Source organism: Natator depressus, chromosome 3, assembly GCF_965152275.1.
Source record: "Natator depressus isolate rNatDep1 chromosome 3, rNatDep2.hap1, whole genome shotgun sequence".
NCBI lineage: Eukaryota > Metazoa > Chordata > Testudines > Cheloniidae > Natator > Natator depressus.
The window spans coordinates 135,489,500-135,512,151 of NC_134236.1; the positions used below are offsets into that span (position 1 = coordinate 135,489,500).

The 22,652-nt window shown below is 41.4% G+C and overlaps 1 protein-coding gene across 1 annotated transcript in view; it reads left to right on the forward strand.

The window, feature by feature from the left end:
• Positions 1–22,652, forward strand: part of RYR2 (ryanodine receptor 2) — a 698,126-nt gene that overhangs the window by 192,467 nt on the left and 483,007 nt on the right. The window contains exon 3 of the mRNA XM_074948896.1: positions 10,964–11,068. Coding sequence (XP_074804997.1) covers positions 10,964–11,068 — 105 coding nt within the window. The remainder of the gene's footprint in view (positions 1–10,963; positions 11,069–22,652) is intronic.

Consider the following 22,652-nt stretch of genomic DNA (forward strand, 5'->3'; position numbering starts at 1 on the left):
GATGTTTTAGGAGGGGATTCTGCAGTAGAAAATGTGGAAAACTGGGAAACAAAGATGCTTTGTTAGTTGACAACTGTAGTGTCAACTCAAAGGAAAGATTCAAACATCCACTTATTTGTCTTTTCTCCACTTAACTCTACAAGTTTCTTTCAGTGATCTGAAATGAATAGGAAATCTGTCGAGCACAAATCTAATGTCAAAATAATCCAGACACTTCATGAAGTCTGAGATGGGACGCAGAGAACATGGATCCTTCTAAAACCTGAGACACATTCCTTCTCAAGGCTGATATGCCTCAGGGTGATTTAGATCTGGATAGGGCTTTGAAATTACAGCCCTCACACTTCAGGATATTCCTTCCCATTATGGATGTAGAGGAACCACATCAGAGATATGATAAAGAGATGAAGCAATATCATGCTAATTGAAGGCTGATTGAGACTCTGACATTGGACCATCACAACTGGAACAACTGATTTCAACAATAGGCATGCTAACTAGTCTCCAAATGGCAACAAGACACCTGTGAGTGTGTGGTGTTCTTAGTCTGTGAGAACAGCTACAGAAAGCTGAGATGGTAATCAGCTAGGTAGCTACTGAAGCGTGGAAACAAAACAGTCTAAGGGCATCTTTAGGTATGAGCTACATAGGCATCTGACTTATGGTACTTCATTTCTGAGGAGACAGCATAGAAAACTGTGTGGTCATCCAGTCATTAGGCTATTACTAATCGCCGCCCTGCACTTAAGGGAGGAGGTTTAGCTGGCTGGCCGGGAGAAGAAGGCAATGCTTTCTGGCTTGGGGGAGGAGGGGAGACGTAAAGCTGCTGAAAGAGCAGTCAGTGTTGTGGATGACTCATCACCTAGGAATGGGGGGTTTAAAGAGGTCATCTGGGCCTGGCCACTCCCCTCTTCACTCGAACAGGCTGGGCAGCAAATTAGGTCACAAATATGCCATGTGTTTAGCTATATCTGCTGTGAGCATTATGCTAGCTGCCCCACTAAGGGGGGATGGGAAGGAATTTTTCCCTTACCACCATACTGGCCAGGTGCAGTGGGGAATTTTTCCGCCTTCCTCGGCGTTTGTTCTACAATGCTTAACCTTCAACATCTGTTTTTCTTCCAAGCACGTGCCGGGCATGAATAATGGCATAGCAGACGCCTTGTCTCATTTCCAGTTTCACAGATTTCGTGAGCTTCCAACAAGGGATAGCGGTGAACCCCAGCACATGCCACGGGCTCTCTGGAACCTTGGAATGTGATGTGGTCAGTGGAATGCAGATTTTTGGCTCCAGCTTACAAGTTGTTTATTTCCTTTTTCTTTTAAGGACTCTTGTCAATTCAAGGATCCGGAGGATGGGTCACCTATGAGGCCCTCCGTGGAGGGTGGTTGTTGCAGAACTGGGTCAAGGACAATGCAGCTGCTGGTGCCCCTCAACAATCACACATGGGACAATGGGTCCTTTATCCCCAGAAGGGCTGCTAGGCAAAAGGCCATTTGGAGATGTCTGGGAATGCAGGTGGGTGTGGGGAGGAGGCAGCCAAGCTAATGGCTGGTGCCTCCTTATGGTGGATGTTCAGTGCAGGTACTCCATAAATTAAGGCACAAAAGAATGAAAAAATGGCTTGGAAAAGGAATTAAGGAGAGGTGCTTGGTAATTGAGCAAGCCGGGGGCAGTTGGGGACTCCTATGATTGGTACAGCACGGAGCCAACCCCCCGATCATTATAGTCCACCTTAACCCCTCCTATGATGGGCTGTGGTCGGTAAGGTCCTGGCAAGGGAATTGCTGGAGGGACCTGGATGAAAAGGGTGGGGGGGAGCTGGTGAAAGCCCCCCCTCCCCCGGAATTGGTAAGGTCCCGGCAGTGACTCTGCTGGAGGGACATAAATTTTTCACCTGCACTGCACACATTTTAGCCGCTGGGTTAGTCCTAGACATCTGTCTAATAATAAAGTTGCAGCCTGATTAAACCCATATCTAATGTTTCCTGTCATTCTTTCGGCATAGCCAGACAAACCACCATCTTCTGACTGCAGAATATTTAATAAATCTGATCTATGTATCTATGGTATCCAGATTTTACTTATTTCTAATGATACCCAATGGGTTTCTCTCAGATCATCCTCCTTCTAATTCAGTGTATGCACACTGATATGGTCCATACTTACCCCATTCCTTTATTGGTAACTTAAATAACAAATTTTAAACCTGAACCTGTGCTGCTTCTTGAACTTGCTTTTTCTCAGGTTGCTGTGTTAAGGACTCCTCTAACCCTGCTCTTAGCTCCTCCTGCTGCAGAGAGAAACTCCAACATTTTATATTTCTGGATTTATATCTACTATCTTGTTTTCTACTGACTCCCACAGCAGCCAGAGTGGTGTGTTTTTTACTCACAGTCTGAGTGCTTTATAACAGGTCTGAGTCTAGAGAGAGCTATGCACCTGTATACAGGATCCTAGAAACTGACTCCCCCTTACATGGTAACATCTGAATGCCTTATATATCCACTAGTCCCCCTGAATCTGATTTCAAGAGTATTTGGAAGCTGGAGGGACCCAAATGAATGATGTTTTGAGGGGGCTGACTTGGTTGTTAGGAGAAGGTAAGCCGGAAACAATGGAATGAAAGACATCACATCCTCTGTTGGCTTAGGGCACCAAAGCACCTAGCACTGGCTCCAGCAAGCTCTTTAAGCGCCAATATTGCAAAATCTCTTTAAATTATATCACAGATTTTTAAAAGTCATTTTCATTTCATAAACTTAAGCAAGAAATGGTTCGTTGTCTTGGTTGTGATGAATACAGGTGAGCTGACACCATGGGAGTGCTTACACCATGGGAGTGAACATTCTGTTGGGGAAGCGCCATGGTTTCAGCCTTTATGGGCAAAGCATACCCATTACGTTTACACCTATTACACAGTTTTAGTAGGGATGGAACCATTAATCATCACATAATCCATGGGATAAATGCTGGCTGAGGAACAGTTTTGGATTGCTATTCCCTGTTTGCTTTGACTTTTAAAAGTTGATATAGTCTATATCTTAGTCTCTTTAAAAAAAAAAAAAGGAAAAAGAAAAAGAAAAAACCACACACACATACACATAAAAGGGGCTTTTCCACTAGCAGTCTTCAAAAAAGGCAGAATAAGTAGGACTGAAAAAAGAGATTTTTGGCTCTGGAAGTTTGAGCAGGTTTGGAAGTGGGTAATTCATTCCAATTCTGTCAGTCTACTCCCATAAACAGGGGTACAGATGTTCTGCTTAAACCCTCATTCCCACTGTTCCACCTCAATTCTCAAAGTTAGGTACCAAAATGGCCTAGTTTTTCAGAGGTGCTGGGCAGCAACAGTGCTTGTTAATGTCAGTGCAAGATGTGGATGCTCAGCAATTTTTTGTAAATCAGGTCACTTGATAAGGAACCTAACTTTAGGTACCTGAGTTTGAACATTTTAGACCTGTGTAAACATCAAGTCAGTTCCCCTTAGCAACTAAGATTGGGAGTGGAGGGATGTCACAGCAAAAGCAATGTCATGGGCTCCATCAGAGGAACCAGGGAATTTGCTGATAACTTAAAACAGAGAGAAAGCAGAAGAGACACAACTGTCTTTACAGCTGAAGATGATGGTGCTTCCGTTTTACACACACATTCATGAGACATTGAGGTCAGCATTGTTTGTGCAAGTAGATCATAACCCCCTTCATATGAAAAGATCCATAGATTTTTTTTTTTTTTTTTTTACTGAATGAACAGCAGAATAATCATCCCAAGGGACAGCTTTGAGTCCATGGCCTTCATTGCCAGCCTAGGCTAGTGTGGCTGTTGGCATTATTTTAAATTAACTTAATTTAAAATTGACAGAGCCTGTCCTGAATATGTGCCTATTTTCTTCCAGGGTTGTTTCTGTGATGAGTCAGAATTAGAGTTAGAGATCCTGAAATTGTCTTTTATTCATGATCAGTAGTGTTAAAGCCTCGTTCAGCAGGCTTCTAATAAAGGGAATGGTTGCTTAACTGGCATATCAGGCTGCCCATGGAGGTATGCCAGTGAAGCACATTTTACTACACAAATATTAACATGGAGTGTTTTAGTACAGAGATACTGTGGCAATAAGCATAGTAAAATGCCCAGAGAGGTTATTATACAAAGAGTTCTAGAATGTAGGTAATTATCTCTAAACAAACCAACTATTGTAGTAAATATTAAAGACAGTTATACAATATTTCATTATGTTTAATAGAGTTGAATGAGTTAAAATGTATGAATTTGGTTAACGTTACTGACCTCGAGATTCACATACATCATAATCAATGATGCAAAGTTTAATAGTTATTCCAAAATAGTTTATTTTTCATTCCCCTATCCCTACTGCATCATCTTTTGAAATTTAATATATTGCTGGTCTGATAATTGGAAAACCTACTTGTTTAAATTTTTATATGCATGTTAGTGTATGATTATGACTGGGTTTTCCAGACAACTTTTCTATAATATAGATTGTACATAATCAAACAAGAACTAACAAAGAAAATCTAGTCCTTTAAAAATACTTCAGATGGAAACAGATAAGGCATTACTTGCTGCTCTTGAAGTCATCAGCCATATTTCATGTTAAAGGCCATTATTCGCACATTATCCAATTCTGCAAATGTACGTGAAATAACCTTCAAATAAACTGATATGAATACAACCATTACTTTAGCAGATTTTACAGTGATATTGTTATACCAATAAAATAAAAACCAGCAGGATCTTATTAAAGCGGAAAAGGCAAAATGCCACATTTATTGTGAATACAGAAAGAATCATAGTATGCAGTTAGTTATAGCTATAACATTCCATTCAATTTCATATTTATATTCACACATTCATTCATACACTCACACACACAGGTTCTGCAAAGTTGTTATCATAGTTACCAGCCTTAGAGTTGCTCATGCCAAGCCACTGGCCAGGAGCAGGGCCTTGTCAGATGCTATTCTGATGCTCCTGGAAGTTGGTTTGCAGAATCAGACCCAAAGTTCTCATTTTCTAGAGTCCATTTTTATAGGAATTCCTTCCTATGCCAGTCTATGGGAATTGCTTCATCATGCTGTTGCTGAATCAATCAGCAGATGGCACATTCCTGATGACTCCGTGCTGCCAGATGTTATCTTGTTCTTTGGTTCTCCCATTCTTGAGGCTGTTGGGTGGATTCCAGTCTGCCCTCCGGGGGTCCTTTGGTTATTTCCACTTGACGTCTTCATCAGCCGGTGGACACTGGATTCTTAGACTGGCACCTCCCTGATCATTCAGTTATTATCCGCACCAAGCATCCATCCACATACATCCTCTATCTCTATTTTAATCACAATTGTTAACAAAGCGAGATGAATACAACAAAAGGGCGGGGAGTCTCTGGGTGCTGTTTCTGTTGGTACAGAGTATTGCTTTGAGTCTCTCTCTGTGTGAGGAGTAGTTGTTACAAAGAATTGCTTTGAGAACAGACTCTGTCTTAGAATGTACTAACACAATTAGCAGCTTGCAGGTTTCACACAGAGAGGGAGAGAAACAGTACCAGAAACCAAGAGACCTCTTAATTAGTAATACCCTGGAATTTAAACTATGGGGAATCAAACTCATTTGTGATTTTGATACAGAAGTACTTTAATATGATCCAACAATATTTGACTTCTAGCTTGAATACAGAGGTAATAATTTCTAGTGTCGGTAGCAATTATCCTCCATGGAACTTAGAAATAATTCAATGTTACTATTAAGCTGTTGTAAATTTTCAACTGGTCATTGGTGTTTGTGACTTTGTGTGGCCCCGCAGGGATGAGTTGGTGGGTAGTGATGGTTTTGTAGCAAAATGTTCCTAATATAACTCTAAATTTGCTCATTTAGTGCCTGATGCACAGCCCACTGAAGCCAGTGTCAAGACTCCCACTGACTTCTGTGGCCTGTGAATTGGGCCCTTATGTCATAAGGGGCTCATCCTGTGAGTTGAGAGTCCCAATTCCCATGGAAGGCAATGAGTGTGGCTACACTGCAGCTAGGAAATGCAATTCCCAGTGCAGGTAGATGTGAAAAAGTGAGGATAACAAGAGGAAAGTTTTTTGTAAGAGTTGGTGATAAAGTAAAAAGAGAGGTTTGAAAACAATTAACCTGATTTTTATTTATTGGAAAACAAGCAGTAAAAAGAGTAGTGTACCAGGTCCAGAATGGCTGACTTCTGAGCACAGTGGAATAGACGTTTGTTTGAGCTTTTATTTGACCATGGCTGGGAAGGTTTGGTGGGGGGATTGGAATGTTACAGGCAGCTCAATTCTATGAGATTAAATTAGAATGGAAAACTTCAAGTGTTTACCAAGTGGACCTCTTAGCAGTGAATAACATCTTTTACATTTGAGCCCTCAGTTCTCTCACTGTGTAGTTGGGATAACCATTCTTCTCCATGTCACAGGTGCATTGTAAGGACAAACTAAAGTTTTGTGTGGTGCTCTAATACTATGACAAAATAGGCCATATTAATGTCTAGGAAGCTATTGAGAAACCATAGTAAGGCGAGTGGTAATGAAACTTAGGCTTTTTTTGATGTTGGAAGTTTGACTGAATGTGTGTTTTCAATATATGCCATGGATCAGGGTGATGGCATGTTTTTACTTTAAATTATTTTTATACTTCTAAGAAAACAAGAAAACATTTGCTCAACTTTGAGTTTCTTAGCGTAGGGTAATACTTTAAAATGCAAGCAATATTTTGATTCATAGATTCCAAGGCAGAAGGGAAAACTGTGATCATCTACTCTGACCTTCAGTATAACACAGGCCATTGAACTTCCCCAAAATAATTTCTAGAGCAGATCGTTTACGAAACATCCAATATTGATTTAAAAATTGCCAGTGATAGGTAATCTACCACGTCTCTTGCTAAATTGCTTTTAGTTTATTTAAAAAAAATCCTGGAGGGTAATGAAATGTGTATTGGTTATAAAACAGAGAAGGATTGCTCTAAACTTTGGGATAATAAGTAACATTTTATGAGCTCTTAATGAGTATTGTGTATTACAGATACACTAACATTTTTTTCATAGAGGGAATGATACTTAAGGAAAATGAATTTGCAAACATCTAACTTTTATATTAAGGGTTTATTTTTTTTAAAAAAGTCCATGAATTTTCAGTGAACACAGTCTTGTAATGCAAAAAATATATGGTGTAAAATAGATCTACAATACTCAGTAAAATGTTCCTGAAACTAAATTATACAACTAATATATGAAGAAAAGAGCAAGAACAAAGGAAAAGAGAGGTGCTGGATACACGAAGGAAAGGTGTAGGAGTATGAGTAGAAGTACGTTGATTAACATAAAAGTCCCCACATGCAATCAGATTCTACTTTCTTAGCTTGTAATTTAGGCATTACTGTTTCATACACAGTCGTTCTGCTTAATTTTGTGATCCATTTTTATGCTGGGCTGTGAACCTGATTTTTTTCAATGTCAACTTTTTGCAATAATAAAAGCTTGTATTATCTGTATTCTATACTTCTTAGATAAGCTTAGACTGTGACAAAGCATGCAAGTTCTGTATGTGCCAAGAAATGTTTTCTTAGCCTTGATGATCACTGTTTCCTCACTAAAGGGAATCCACCTTGACCTGGACAGTGGCACAGAGACAGGTTCAGGCGACTAGTGCCCTAAGAAATGAAGAGTATTATCCACAAAGCAACCTGGGTGCCCTATTCTGGAGTTCAGATGCCTAACTTCCCATCTTCAGCACCACTACAATCCACAAAACTCTCACATGGCAGCCACCTGGCTTCCTAGGTGCCTAAACTCACTTGGCACTTAACTTTCCACTGTAAAAGTACCTTAGGTGTTAGGCCCTGGGGTATGTGAATTGCTGTCCCACTCTAGGTGTCTGAATGCCTGTCTCCTGCCTGAGCCCCGGAGCAATTCACACACTGGAGAAAGACAGGCATTCGGCTGCCTAAGTCACATGCGGGGCCCAGCCTGGGAGGCAGCCTCTGAGCACTAGTCCCAGATTGGGTGCAGTTCAAAATTTAGCTGGAGGTGGAGGTTGTCATGGTGCCTGCCCTATAACTTTCAGCCCAGTGGTGTGCCAGCCTCTGGACTACAGAGTTATTCTCTCACATTCTTTCTCTCTCTCTCTGGCCAGATAAACTATTTAAGTATATATGCACAGTGGAATAGTCATCAGGCCAGAGAGAGATGCATTGCAATGCTAAGCCCTTTGTGGATTCGACCCGAACCTCTGCTCCCTTGGAAAATCTGAGATTGACAACTAAATTCCCTGGTCCATGAGAGTGAGTGGGTGGAATAAAAAGAAATCAGCTGGATTACTTCCTGAACCTGATACAATTAAGGAAAGGAGAGCCTCGTTATCTAATCAGGAGTTTATAAAAAGGACTAGGACTCCTCAGAGTAGGAGATAAAATACATTAAGAGTAAAATGGGGTGGATATAAACGTGCTTAGTTTTTAAAAACAGGGTTCATAGAATCATAGAACTGGAAGGGACCTTGAGAGGTCATCTGGTGTTGCATGTATCTAGTCACATAATTATAAATATATGTGGCTTTTTTACCTTCTGTTTGTATTAATCATTCCCTGGCAACACAAAAGTTGAGGTTAGCAGAGTCGTATGGGCCACTGTCTTTCAGCTGAACAACAGCAATACAGAGGTAACACATTCAGTGCAGGTCTACACTACCACTTAAGTTGATCTAACTTACGTCCCTCGGGGTGTGAAAAAGCCCTCCTCCCCCGCCCCCAGTGACGCAAGTTTTGTGCTGTCCTCACTGGCACTACATCACACTTCTCGCCAAGGTGGAGTAGTTATGCCGACAGGAGAGCGCTCTCTCATTGACATAGCACATCTTCACCAGAAGTGCCACAGGGTACTGCTACATCGGTGCAGCTGTGCTGAGATAATGCTGTAGTATAGACTTGCCCTCAGACAGGATGTTTTCTCCCTGTGACAGATTCTTGTTATTTGGGAAAGTTCACAGGATGGTCCAGGGCTTTACATATAGGCTCTTATTCCCCAATTTATGGGATCAGGATCATGGACACAAACCAGAAATGACAGGTATTTGATGACTTTTACTCTTGCCATTTTAATCTCGTATAGATTGATAATATCAAAAAGAAAAGGAGTACTTGTGGCACCTTAGAGACTAACCAATTTATTTGAACATGAGCTTTCGTGAGCTACAGCTCACTTCATCGGATGCTCACGAAAGCTCATGCTCAAATAAATTGGTTAGTCTCTAAGGTGCCACAAGTACTCCTTTTCTTTTTGCGAATACAGACTAACACGGCTGTTACTCTGAAACCAACCATTGATAATATCTTTATTTTGCAATGGGACATCACCAACACATGTCTATAAGTTTATAGTTGAGTCAGATTCTCACTATCGTAGTCCTGAATCTCTTATGCCAAGCTTCCTACATATTTGCAAATGTTCCTGAATGGTTTTTTAAAATGGAAATAGAAAAGGTGTATTGGTCTGCCTTTTTAAATGCATATTTGCAATATTTTTAAAGCTTCTTAGAATATTGAAGAGTTAGTTAATTACATCCTGTATTGATCATATTTACCCAAATGGTATCTACATGGAATACACAAGCCAAAAACTTGTGTTTTTTCTCTTTCCTCTAATTCTTAATTAACCAACTACAGTAGGTCCAAAAATAGGAAATTTTTCCCATGAATGTTTTGTGAAAAATATGTTCCTGCTTTTCACTGGAAAATTGAGTTTCCCAATCTCTATTAATAAGTATCCATTAATTAATAAATGTATTACTTATTTTAATTATTCATATAGCCATGTTTAGAGATCCCAATCAGCACTGGAGGCTCATCATGCTAGGTGCCATACAAACACAGCGTGAAAGCAGAGTCCCTGTGCTGAGGATACTACAGTATTATGAAGACAGTTGGAAGTTCCTCATAGTAATCATAGTAGAAGTGGGTCTGAAGGGAGGGATTTGAAAGAAGGTAGTGGCTTTATAAGCTAGTTTGGGGTGAGTGCCTAGCACAATGGGGTTCTGGCCCAGGACTAGAGCTCCAAGGTGCTATGGTAATGTTAATAAATAATGTTCCATGCGTAAAGGGTCGCTTAGAAGAAAGGACAGTAGTGCTTGTGAGAAGAAAAAACCCGAGTGGAGTGAGGTAGGGATTTCAGGGAGGCCAGAGAGAAAGAGGTTGCAGTAGTCAAGACAGTAGATAATTTATGTGTAGGGTATCTTTATGAGCAAATATGTTTAAAAAAATAAATAAAACCCCAGCATTACCATAAGCAGCAAATAAAGCCAGTATTTATGAAGATGTGCAAAGCAATAACACCTGAAATCTGCAAAACTGCATTTAGACTTGTATCTGCCTATATTATAGATTGCTGTTGATCTGTTTTATCTATCCAGCTTGTGATATTAAAGATTGCGTCATAGTGCATGCACACTAGAGAGGAAAGGTAAGGTATGTAGGTTTGGTTGCCACCATCTTGGCTGATATATTGAGTATTGAACCAAGGACCTCTAGAGCTAAATGCATGAGTCGCTACAGCGTGAGCTGGTAACAGACCCATATCCTCTGTGGATCAGGAACATAACACACACTGACTCAGTGGGTTGCACAGGCAACCTTGGCTTTGTTGTTTCCTGATTGTTGAGTGTTTAACTTTGCAAACTTAATGTTTCAGTGTAGCTCTGTTTGGAATATTGTACAATATATAAACCTCTTTTAAGATAAAATAGATCTGTGTACACACCCCTCTTTTAGAAATTGTGTAATAATCGCTCTGTTTTCTGTGTTTGTGCTTTAGAAGTAGATCCGTTCAGATTCAATGAGACAATAAGAGTGCAACGGAAGCTTTGGGAAGCGATTTTATAGCAACCTTTGGCTGATGGCAACCACATCATTAACGTAATCTTGTATTCTTTCTTCAATTAGAATGTTCCACCGGATCTCTCCATTTGTACTTTTGTGCTGGAACAATCCTTGTCAGTGCGAGCTCTTCAAGAAATGCTGGCTAACACTGAGGAGAAAGCAGAAGGGGTAAGTAATCCAACCTAGACTTTTTTGATCAACTGGGGATATATAACATTTCTTCCACAGCACTAACACGATGACTTCCTTTTTGTGTAGTTTTAGTCTCATTCTTCAGTACAGTAAGGGCCTCATCCTGAGGAATGCTGAGCACTTGCAACTTCCATTGAAGTCAATGAGTTGTGGGAGTTCAGCACCTCTTAAGATGAGGCCCTAAATTAGTGAGCTGACTGTAGCATTTGAGAAATTATGATTAAGGGTGGCTTAGGGAAAATGCATTCTTACTATCACTATAACAAAATAATCACAGTTTAGACACATAATTAAATCATGCCTTAAGAAGAGTTAAGGCCCCTATCCAAATGCAGGGCTACGTGCCTGTAGAGCATCCTAGTGGCATATAAACACCACTGTATCAAATCAAAATACTCAATAATATTAAAATGCAGAATCAGGCATGTTTTTAATTCTTTTAAAAAGATGACACTATTCTATGTGGCTTGAGCAAAAATGTCCACTAGTTCAGATTTAAAATTGAAGATGTCATATTAATCAGAGGTGTTAGATGAATACGGAAATTAGGCATCCTTGTATTCATGAGTGATGAAGGAAATAGCAACTCTGAGTAGCAAATAACTGTCTACAAATAAATCATAATAGTATGATTAATTTTGTGTACACAGGATAGTTCATTTACCTTACAGTCACATAGTTTAGGATTGCACACATCCTTTGCATGGACTGTATCCTGAATGCTGCTTGCAATTGAGGAAGAGTGGCAAGGGAAGAGTGGCTGTAGCACGGGAGTAACATACAGAGACAAAACAGTGGAAGGGATTAATAGCAAATCTGTCACTCAAAGATAGCTGGCAGGAGAAAAACAGACCCCTTGGAAGCTCTGAGAATGCCTGGGAGAAAGGAAGCTCCAAACTAATATGCTGTAGTCAGTCCCAGAAAATGTCAGGCATTGAGCCTAAAAAATGATAGTTGGGATATGAAATCCAGGAACATTCCCATGCATGCTTCAGAGCATGTGGTGTCTCTGAGCATTTGTTCCAAGGACTAACTGCAACAGCAGCACACAGAGTAGTATGTTTGAGATCTGCACGTAATTACATACTTACAATTACATACTTACAGACTGGGATCGCTCTTTCTGGAATTTGCAAGTACTGCAACTAATAGCAAGCAAATCCATGGAGAAAGCATACACCAGGAGTGCAAGCACGTACTGCAATCATCCACCAAAAAAGCATGAGCTGTCAACACCGCCCCCGCCCTCCAAAAAACCCCCCAAAACTGTGCAATTGCAAATGACGTCCAGAGATGCTGCAATGGAACTGTAGTGATAGCAATATGTCCACAACAATATTTGAGCATAAGTCTCTAAGGTGCCACAAGTACTCCTGTTCTTTTTGCTGATACAGACTAACACGGCTGCTACTCTGAAACCTAACAATATTTGAGGAACTCAGTTGTTGTGTTCCTGTGACTTCTCATTCTGCCCCCAGTAAGGATAGGTCTGGGCCAACAATAGCAGGAGTACCATGGGGGTGAATCCAAGAGGGATCCAGAGCTGCGGCACATGGCGGAAGGGAGCATGTGCATGTTGTACCACGCTGAGGGAAAAAAAAAAATTCGCTTCTCTATTCTGGTTTCAGAAGGGCCACAACAGAACACTAGATGGGACTGTTTTTAAGTCCAGTATTAAACATTTTTCTTTTGATCTTAATCTTCGTATTTTTACAATGTTTTGTTCTATTGGCAAACTTTCTGTCTAGCCATAATTTTTTTAGTTGTAAGTTGCAGTCACAGGACAAGCTGGCCTTTTGAAGGGGCACTTGTGATTAGTTTATCTCTCAGTCCAGAGGTACATTGAGAACATATGATTAGGAATCCAGCCTGATGAGCAACAGAAGGCAAGCCTAGGAACAGTCCATGAGAGTTCGAGTCTTCTGGGAAGAGGGAAGGTTACTGGCAACTCCCCAGAGTGCCTAGGCAGAGCATCTGAGAGACACTCACAAAGAATGGGAAGGCTTGTTCAGGAGATCCAGGGTCAGTGAGGACCTGGGGAGGGATTCGCTATATCAGTGAGTTGGAAAGGCTTGGTTGGAGCTGATTGCCATGAGGGGCATCCCTACAAAAATGGTGGCTTAAGAATACCAGGCAGTAGTGTTGGGAAGGAACTGCTAAGCCCAGCAAGGGCCTGAAAGACTGTCGAGTCTGGGAAAGATGAGCCTGATCTGAGATGACACTGATCTATTTTAATAAACCAGAACCTCAAGAAGGGAATGTACTTGAATGAAATACAAGTCTGTGTGCCATTACTAGGGACCCCAAAAAGGAGAAAGGGGCTAACTGAGACTGGATTAGGCAAGGCTTTGCTATGGTGACACATGTTGTATTGCGGTTGGTTATGAAATGTAGTTAGCATTTCAGTATCCCCACTTCTGATACATAAGAAAAACATCAGCAATACATCATCTTCAAAAAAAGGGCCTGATTCTGGATTCCTTACACATGAAAAATGCCATGGACTTTAGCTGCAGATTTGAGTGCGCAAAGAATTCCAGATCAGGTGTAAGGCTTGTCCAGATATTGTAAGCAGTCCATCGTCCTTATTGAGAATTGTGTACCTTCGGCAGAGATCAGTGTGTGGGATTTACACAAAGTAAGGCTGAAATCAGATATTGCTGTTCATAAATAAAGCAAAGGAATCTGCTCCTAAAAGAGCTAGGTTATGTGTTAAGCTTGTTGACAGTCAGGGTACCTCCTTCAAACACTCAGCCATGAAGAATAATAGGGACAATTCTTTACGGCCCTTTTAAATATCCTGCTTAGTTCTTGCCCCCAATATTTTGAGACTTTGAAATCTACAGGTTGATTATTTATTATATTTTCATGGTGGTCATTTTTGTAAAAAACACTTTGCCTTTATTTCCAGTAAGCAGTATTCCTTTTTTATTTTTTATTTTTTTAAAATAACAAAGTGTTAAAAGGAGTTCATTCTGCCTTTTCTAATCCATACATATTTATATATTTAGTTACACATAAAAATACATTAAAGTAACACTATTAAGGTTACAATGAAAAGCAGGCAAAAGTTAGAAAATGCCAGAATTAAATTTGCCTATGCAACCTTAATTTAGCTCCCATCTGCATGTGCATTAAGATACAGTGTCCTTAATATCTGGGGGGGAAAAAGATCTTATGCCATTGTCATATAGCATAATATCAACTATTAAAGCATAACAGCTGTATACAAATGGGAAAATAAGTAAAACACAAAGTATTTGTTACTTGAAAATTTCACTATGAAATTTAGCAATGAAGACCACTTGACAGGAAACAGTAAATGAAATTCTACAAAATTTTATTGTTTGTTTAAAACTATAACATACATATCCCTAGAGCCACATAATCGAAGACAATGAGAAACTCAAATATTTATGTGGAATGAAGACTGGGAAGACATGGCAGTCTATCAAATGTACTTCAAGTTCACTCTCATTATGTCTCAATCAGAAGATACTAAGCAGATACTGTGTGGACTCCTGAGTATTAGTATAAGGTCATCTTAATATATCATGACAGAGATTTTGCAACATCATTCTAATTTATCTCATCATTAGCCAATGATCTTGTACAAAATATATAAATATATACACGTACGTGTGTGTGTGTGTGTGTGTGTGTACACTACTTGTTCTCTACAAATGGCACCCAAGCCCCCAGAAGCCCGCCTACATTTCCACTAGTAACCGTGATTCTCTAATAAAGTCAAAAAAATGAAATATAAGGCAGGAGTGCTGGTCATGAGGAAACCCACCCCAAAGCCAACTAGCCCCAGCATAAAGAATATACAGGGACCTGTCCTGTTCCCTCTCCATGATTACAGCACCTGCCAGATCTCAACCAATGCAGCTGATCTGACTCAGAAGTCACTTGCAAACCCAAACCTGACCACATCCTGCTGTGGAGAATTCTCTTCAATTTTTTCTGTTAAGAATAGCAAATCCATGACAGACTTTCATGCCCTGACATGCACGCATGCACGCGCACACTCTCTCTCTCTCTCTCTCTCACACACACATTCCTACCCTCCTTCCCATGTTGTCAGAACTAGGTCCTGTTCAGCTGGTGGGTATACCAGAACTGTTGAAATAAGCCTGCCTCAGAGCAGGGACTCTTCCATTTTATTTGCACTCTACGTATCCTAAGAAAATGGATTCTGATTGGTGCCTCAGTCTAGACCCTACTGTTTTACAAAAACAAGAAAAAATGACCGGGGCCAGTGCTCCACCTTGCAGGCCAAAGTGAGAAGAGAATGCATCATACCGTTGTGACAGACATAGCTAATGTTACTATCAAAGAAAATACTCCTGTCCTGAATCACTTTTATGAATATCTGTGATGGACAGACATTACCTGTGTAGTACATACTGATCTTTCTCTCTCACACATTCACATAAAAAGATACTGGCAAGTTGTATGTCAGTTACATTTTGTATACTTTGGTTAGACTTGTTTTGGGGGGCGTTTAATATATAACTCTAAGGTACTAGCTTAGCGAGCCTCATGTAGGTGAATCATAAATACAGAGGAGTAGAAGAAATATTATAGGACAAAGGAGAGCAAATGACTTGTATCATGGTATAATTGGGTTTGTTTCAGGGAACACAACACAAAGGACAAATGTAACTTAATTCAGCCACGAGAGAAGCAGGTTTTTGTTCTAGCTAGCATAAAGGCTATATTTCTGCTCATGTTCGCTTATGGTAAATTATCGTTTGTTGCCAGGTTAATTTAATTTTGTGTATCACTGTTTATTCATCAGATATTTATTTGATCTTTCTTTAAAATAATAAATACATTGCAGTAGAATGAAAGATGAAACTAGCTGCTTGTCAAATAAATTTGTCAGTAGCCAGTGTCTTTTTGTGAAAGCAAAAAAAAATCCTTTAAAAAATGAATCATACTTTAAAAAGCATATTTCAAACAAAGATCTCAAAATTCCTTATAATGAATAAAATCTTCACATCTGTGTGATGTAGATCCCCTCTCCCCACCTTTACATATGGGGAAACTGAAGCTCCATTGATTTCTACTAGCACCATTAACACACACATGGTTAATATTATTGTTCCAAAGAAAAAGATGAAAAGTTATGTAGCAAAATTTTGCAGATGACACAGAGTTTGTCATGACTAGAAAAGATTATGAAGAACTGAAGAAGGCCCTAACTAGCCTACACAGTTGGATAACACTGTGACAGGTGAAATCCAATGTAGATTAGGTTGACAAGGATGATTAGAGTCATGGAAAAAGTTCTACACAGAGAGGACTATATAGAGTAAAAATGACACTATTAAGAGGACATGTGATTATTATAATAGGAGCAGGTACCACCATCTATTAAGGTTACCCAACACTTCACATTATAAGACCCTGTTTGCAGATGCTTATAACTTTGCTAAACTTTACCTGTTAGGTTGAAATTTTCCATATGGGTATCTGCCTCAGGCTGAATTCTGTTTTTGAAAATTTCAGCCATTTCTGACAACAAGGCTAGAGAAAAATGTGTTTTCCACATAAAAAAATTTGGGTGGGCTTTTTATTTGAAAAGTTTTATCGCTCCTGTGTATTGGAACAGGGACTTGAAACTTGGTGGGTGTGGCCTTTCTTTTCACTGCCTGGGACTGAGCAGGGCTTTCCCTGCAACTGCATCTTTGGCTTGATGATGAACAGGTCAGGTCCATATCTTGGTTCTGAATCTGAGAGCAGGGAAACTCTCTCCTATACTCTGATCCTTGTGCTGGGTCCAGACGACATGGAGGAGGAAGTTGCCTGATTCAAATGCAACGAGGACAAAAGCTGGACCTGTGGGAGATGTGAAGGGAGCACATTGGGACAGGAAGTCTGCAGAGTGAAGGGGAGAGCAGGAACTGGCATTGGAGTCTGGCAGGAGAGTGTGAAGTGGGAAACAGGAACTGGTAGTTGGGATGGAGGGAGTCTGAGACTGGCTGGCAAGGAAACTAGGAGCCAGGCAGGAGACTGGGACTGGCTCACCAAGAAGACATGGACTGAGAACAAGTGTAGCGGGGGAGGAAGGTTAGGAGGGAGGAGAGGTAGATTTGATGAGAAACCAGGGTGTGGGGAAAAGAACTGAGATTGACTGGACAAAGAGAATGGGACAAGGAGCTGGGTGGGGCAGACACAGATTGGGTGAGGAGCTCTGCAAGGGAGATTGGGACTAGAGAATGTGGGTAGTGGTATTGACTGGAGACTGGGGTGGGGCGGAGGGAGAGAAAGACAGATTGGATAAAAAACTGGGATTAGCTGGGCAAGGAGACTGAGGACGAGGAGCTGGAAGATTGGGGTGAACTAAAACGACTGAACAAGAGACTGGCAGGGAGACTGGGACTGGGAAGGGGAAGCTGGAAGGGTGAGACTGGGACCAGGATGAGAGAACTGAGAAATGGAAACTGAGACTGGCTAGGTGAGGAGAATGGGACTGGGCCAGGGAGCCAGTGGTTGGGACAAGACAGAACTGGGACAGCGACATATTGTGAGGGATAGGCCAGAATGGGATCACACTTGGGTGGAAGGAGCAAGAGTCTGTGTCCATGAGAGAGTGCTCCTCTCCAGAGCTTGCATTTGCTTGACTGGAGACTTGTAGAGGAGCTGAGCTAACAGCTGCTACTGAAGTCAGTGGGAGCTGTGCTTTGAACGTATAAAGTGCTATATAATGCTGAGCACTCTGAAAAATCAGGTTGTCGGTGTCTGAAATTGGGCACGCAAAATTAGAAGAAATCTTTGACCTTAATCTCTCTGGCCTGGATACACAAAGGGACTTAGATGCTGTGATGCAACGCATTGCGATACTTAACCTTTAGGCACCTGGAAAATCACTGGAACAACACTGCAATCCACAAAGCCTAGTTCAGAACCTAGGCTCCCTACAATGAGGGGGTGTGGGGGGGGGGGAAGATGCCTTAGAAGACGATCAACAAAAGCCAGCACATTAGCAGAAAGCCACTTACACCAGCCAATGGGAGATGCTGACCAACGGGGTTTGTCCTAAGTTCTGCCCTTCTCAGGGGAGACAGGCACGTAAATGTGGGGTGCAGTGGTTTGTGCACTCGCCTGGGATGTGGGGGACCCATGTTCCAATCTCCCCCTACCTTGCCTCTTTCTGCCCCTGCCCTGCCTGCTCCCCTGAGCATGCCTCGTCCCTGCTCGTCTCCCTCCCTCTCAGCATCTTGTGCATGCCGCTGAACAGTTGTTCCGCAACATGCAGGAGGCGCTGGGAGGGAGGGGGAGGAGTTGATCAGCATGGCTGCGGGCGGGAGGCGCTGTGGGTGGTGGGGGAGCTTGGTTGCTGGTGAGTGCTAAGCACCTGCTAATTTTTTTCTGGAGCACCCATGGAGTCGGCACCTATGCTCCTTCCCTCCAGTCTGGTAGGTGGAGAATGGGTGGGGGGGAGGGAGGGAGTGTGTGAGGGGCTCCGTGAGTCAAACTTTAACTGTAAAAGAGCCGCATACGGCTCGTCAGCTGTAGTTTGGCAGAGAGGCTTTCTCTCTCTGGCTCAATGACTCTTTAGACACCTAAGTATCTGTGTGAATTTGGGCTTTTGGGCCTCAGTTCCCCATTTGTACAGCTGGGAGACTACAAGCCCCTTGTCGTACAGGGGTGTTGTAAAAATAAATTTCATTAATATTTTGAATCACTCCGATACTATAGTAATGAGCACCATAGAAAAGTCCATGAGGAAATTCATGTCTTCAGAGCAGGAGTTTGAATAGTTAAAGTAAATAAGACATGGAGTCATACATTAAACAATGGGGAGAAAACAAAATATTGAGTAGCTTGCTCACTAAGTGAGCACTATCCATCTTGTGCACTGAATGTGGAAGAGGCCTGTGGAAAATATAGTGTATGCTCATGTAATTTAAGAAGTACCATAATGCATATGCATTAGTGAGTCAAATTAAGGTTGTATAGGCAGCTTTAATTCTGGCATTTCCTAACTTTTGACAGTTTGATTTTACAACTTTAATGTTTTTAATGCATTTTTAGTGTAGGAATTGGGCATATAATTCCTATAATACATAAAAATACATTAAAAGAACATTAAGGACACTCCATGATGGGAAACAAAAAGAGCTTGTGAGGGACTTAAGGCAGGTCACTCCAACTAAAGACAAGCTGAGGGGGGAGGGAGCCTAGGCTATGTTAGTATAGGCATGTCCAGCAGAGATCAGAGAGTTATATTGGTAGGATTGCTCTTGCAATGATTGTGGATGGAGTTGCCCAACAGGGAGACCAAAAGCTCAGTATGTGGACTAAATATTGGCAGATCTTGGAGAGAACAATCTGCATGACAGCCTGGCATATGATCATGAGTTTTGGAAGAAGGCTATAAAAGTTGCCGATCCTGAACAGGGAAGTGACAAGAAAGAAGAAGAGAACTTAGCAGATAGCTAAATATTTATTTTCGAGAATATAAGAACCAAATATTTATAAGCTTAGGGGAAAATGTTTGACAATAATATAAGTAAATGTGTAGTTAAAATATAAACAGATCAGTTATAATATGCACACTTACTATAATTTTGTGATACCTGCAGCTATAGGCTGTTAGCTTTACAAAGTATTACTTCACACTAACCTTGTGCAAGGAACTTATGCAGTCTGTCCAGGACTTGTAATTGAATTAGTATAGCTTACCCCCTATTGGTTGTGGCCCACTGGAGGATGCCACACCAGTTATATAAGAACTCTGCGCGTGCCAGCCAGCATCCGCTCAACGCAACAGCTGCCTGGGACCTCATCCATTAGGTGCTGTGTGGTATTCTTGGAATACAGCCAGTTGCTGTCTCAGCTGCACCTGAGTCTGCTGTGTGTATAGATATGTGTGTGAGAAAGGGTCTGGTATGGTGAACAGAAGGGAGGAGAATCTGGGAAGGGATGAAGTCCATCCCTGCACAGCTTGTAGGGTCTGACAGAGTATCTGAAAGACCTGCGAGGTTTCCAGGCACTTGTCAGTGAGCAGCTCTGAAGTGTTATTAAAAGCCTAAGGATGGAAGACATGCTGCAATCGCACACGCAAACTTGTAATATAAACAGCAGATCTGCAGCTTCCACTTGCAACATGAAATTTGAAGCCACACTAGCTTCACCTTTGATTAAATCTACAATATCTTAAATGAAATGACAGGACCAATGAGAACATATGTTATATTCTACTTAACAACTGTTTGTGTGGTCAGATAACATCCTTTGATGTGTGGCTATTCTTTAATAATCAATTTTTTAAATTTTGTTTGGGAAATACTAGAGAGCTATCCACTTTTTTCATTTGACCCAATAAAAGAATAAACACAAAACCCTGCAAGACAGGAGTGGATGTTTTATTGTTTAAATGCTTTATTATTCTACTGTTGACACTTCCCTATTCCATATCTAAGGATAGGTAGGAAGTAGGGCAGGATGAAGGATAATATTTTTAATCTTCACAACCAGAATGACTTTCTAATTCTTTTTTAATTTAATTGGCTAAATATGTGTGTGTGGAGAGAGAGATAGGGTTGCCAGTTTTGGTTGGATGTATCCCTGGAAGCTTCATCACATGGCAATCTTTAATTAAAGATGAATCTTTAATTCCTGGAGACTCCAGTGCAATCCTGGAGGGTTGGCAACCCCTTAAAAGTGTGTGTGGAAGGGTATATTTTTTGGAGGGGCATTAAAGAAGGGAGAAGGGTTTAAAATCTCTATATGCAAACCTTTAAAAATGATTCTGATAAGAAAACCCGAAACAATCATCTTAGAATCATTGCATGGTAGGATGTGGTGGATATTTTAGGACCCTGTAAAATCTGGCCTTTGGAGTGCCTGAAATAATAGCAGTCCCACTATAGGCTTAGTGGTAAGAATTTTCCTCTGTGCTGATGTTGATACAAAATTTCCTTTGATGTTACTACCAACAGTGGGTACAGTTAAAAAGTTTTTATTCTTAGAAAACCGGTATTCCCTGAGTGTCTAATGGGAATAACAAATGTAGCTCTCCCCGAGGCGCGGTTTAAGACTCTGCCCTTCTCTCTCCTGGAAGCTTGGTATCACCAATATTAGGAGCAGCTTCTCCCTTCTCCTCTCATGGGTTGGATCCTGTGTTCTTTTTTGGCTCCTAATGCCTCTATCTAAGATGACTCCTCACAGTGCCATGCAGAGGGTGTTGTCCCTTGAGAAAATCAATACAACTAGCTGGCAAGGAGCGTAAAGCCCAGTACACAAGGGATAAATAAAATACATAAACAAAAGCTCCAGCAAAAGTATGAAGATGATTCCCTTGCTTTATCTTCACCTTGGGGTGGGGCAGGGTCCTCTCCTAACTCCTACCAGGCTTGCTGGCTCCCTGATCTGGAGTCCTGTGTGGGTCTCGGCTGGGTCACAGTAGCCAGTGCCACGTCAGATCTTTCTCTGCGGATGCTGGTCGCTGCAGGGTGGGAACTGCCCAATCTGTGCAGCTAGATCTCATGGCAGTGCAAGAACTCCCTTTGTGGGGAGTGGGAGTTCAGTAATGACTCACTGAGCTGTGGTGTCACTCTCAGCTTCCAAACTCAAAACTGAAACTAAATCTGTTGTCTCTCTAAGTCAGGCTGTCCTTGGGCTGGGGGGCAGTAAAGTCCTGTCATTGGGTCAATGGACTGCTTGTCCAGATCACCCCATGGAGAAACTTCACTGTTGGCCTCAGAAAGCATTTTTAGATCCCTTCTGTCCTCATCCCTCTGTCCACAAATGCCAGGCTCTTGCAGCCCTTGTAGTTGTAGTCTTTTGATAGGGCCCTCTAGAGGCTCAGTCTGGCACTTCAGGAGCTTGCAAATTCCAAGGGAGGGTTACAAACACCTTTCAAATGGTGGAGGTACTGTATTCTAGTGAGGAAAATTAATCCTCCCCTGTACATAGTACTCTGTATTTCTGTAGCACCTTTCTTGGTGTTATCTCTGTCTTTTATAAATGAGGAAAGTGAGGGACAGATGGGTTAAGGAACATGTCCAAGGCCACAAAAACTTTGGCAGAGTCATGAATAGAACCCAGCTTTACTGTCTCCCATTTCTGTGCTTCAGCAGCCAGAATGGACTTTCTCCTGATTTAAGACCTTTGTCCTACAATTGGATTTTTGTGGACAGACCATTATGCTTGTGCAGAGCCTCATTCAAGTCAGTGGGGTTGTGCTTGGGCCCACTAGCACAGATCTGATTGCAGGGAGCCTAAAACCCACAGTGTTATGTTAATAGATCAATTTATTTGTAAGGATAGACAAATCAGTCAGGCTGAAATAAGAATGAACCTCAACCTTCTCCCAAAACTCCAAACTGAAGCTTTTTAGAGGCTAGAAAAGTCTGGATACTGTCCCTAAATTATTTTGGTTGCTTTTAGGTCCTTATCAGAACCAAGTTTTTGAGTTTGCCCATCACTGCTTTTTGATTCACACCAGTGCACAAAGTGTTCTGTTGGAGCACTGTTTCCAAATCTGGTGGTGTGAGCACAGAGAGGGCAGCACCTGGGAACCAGCTGGAGGGCAAGAGGAGTA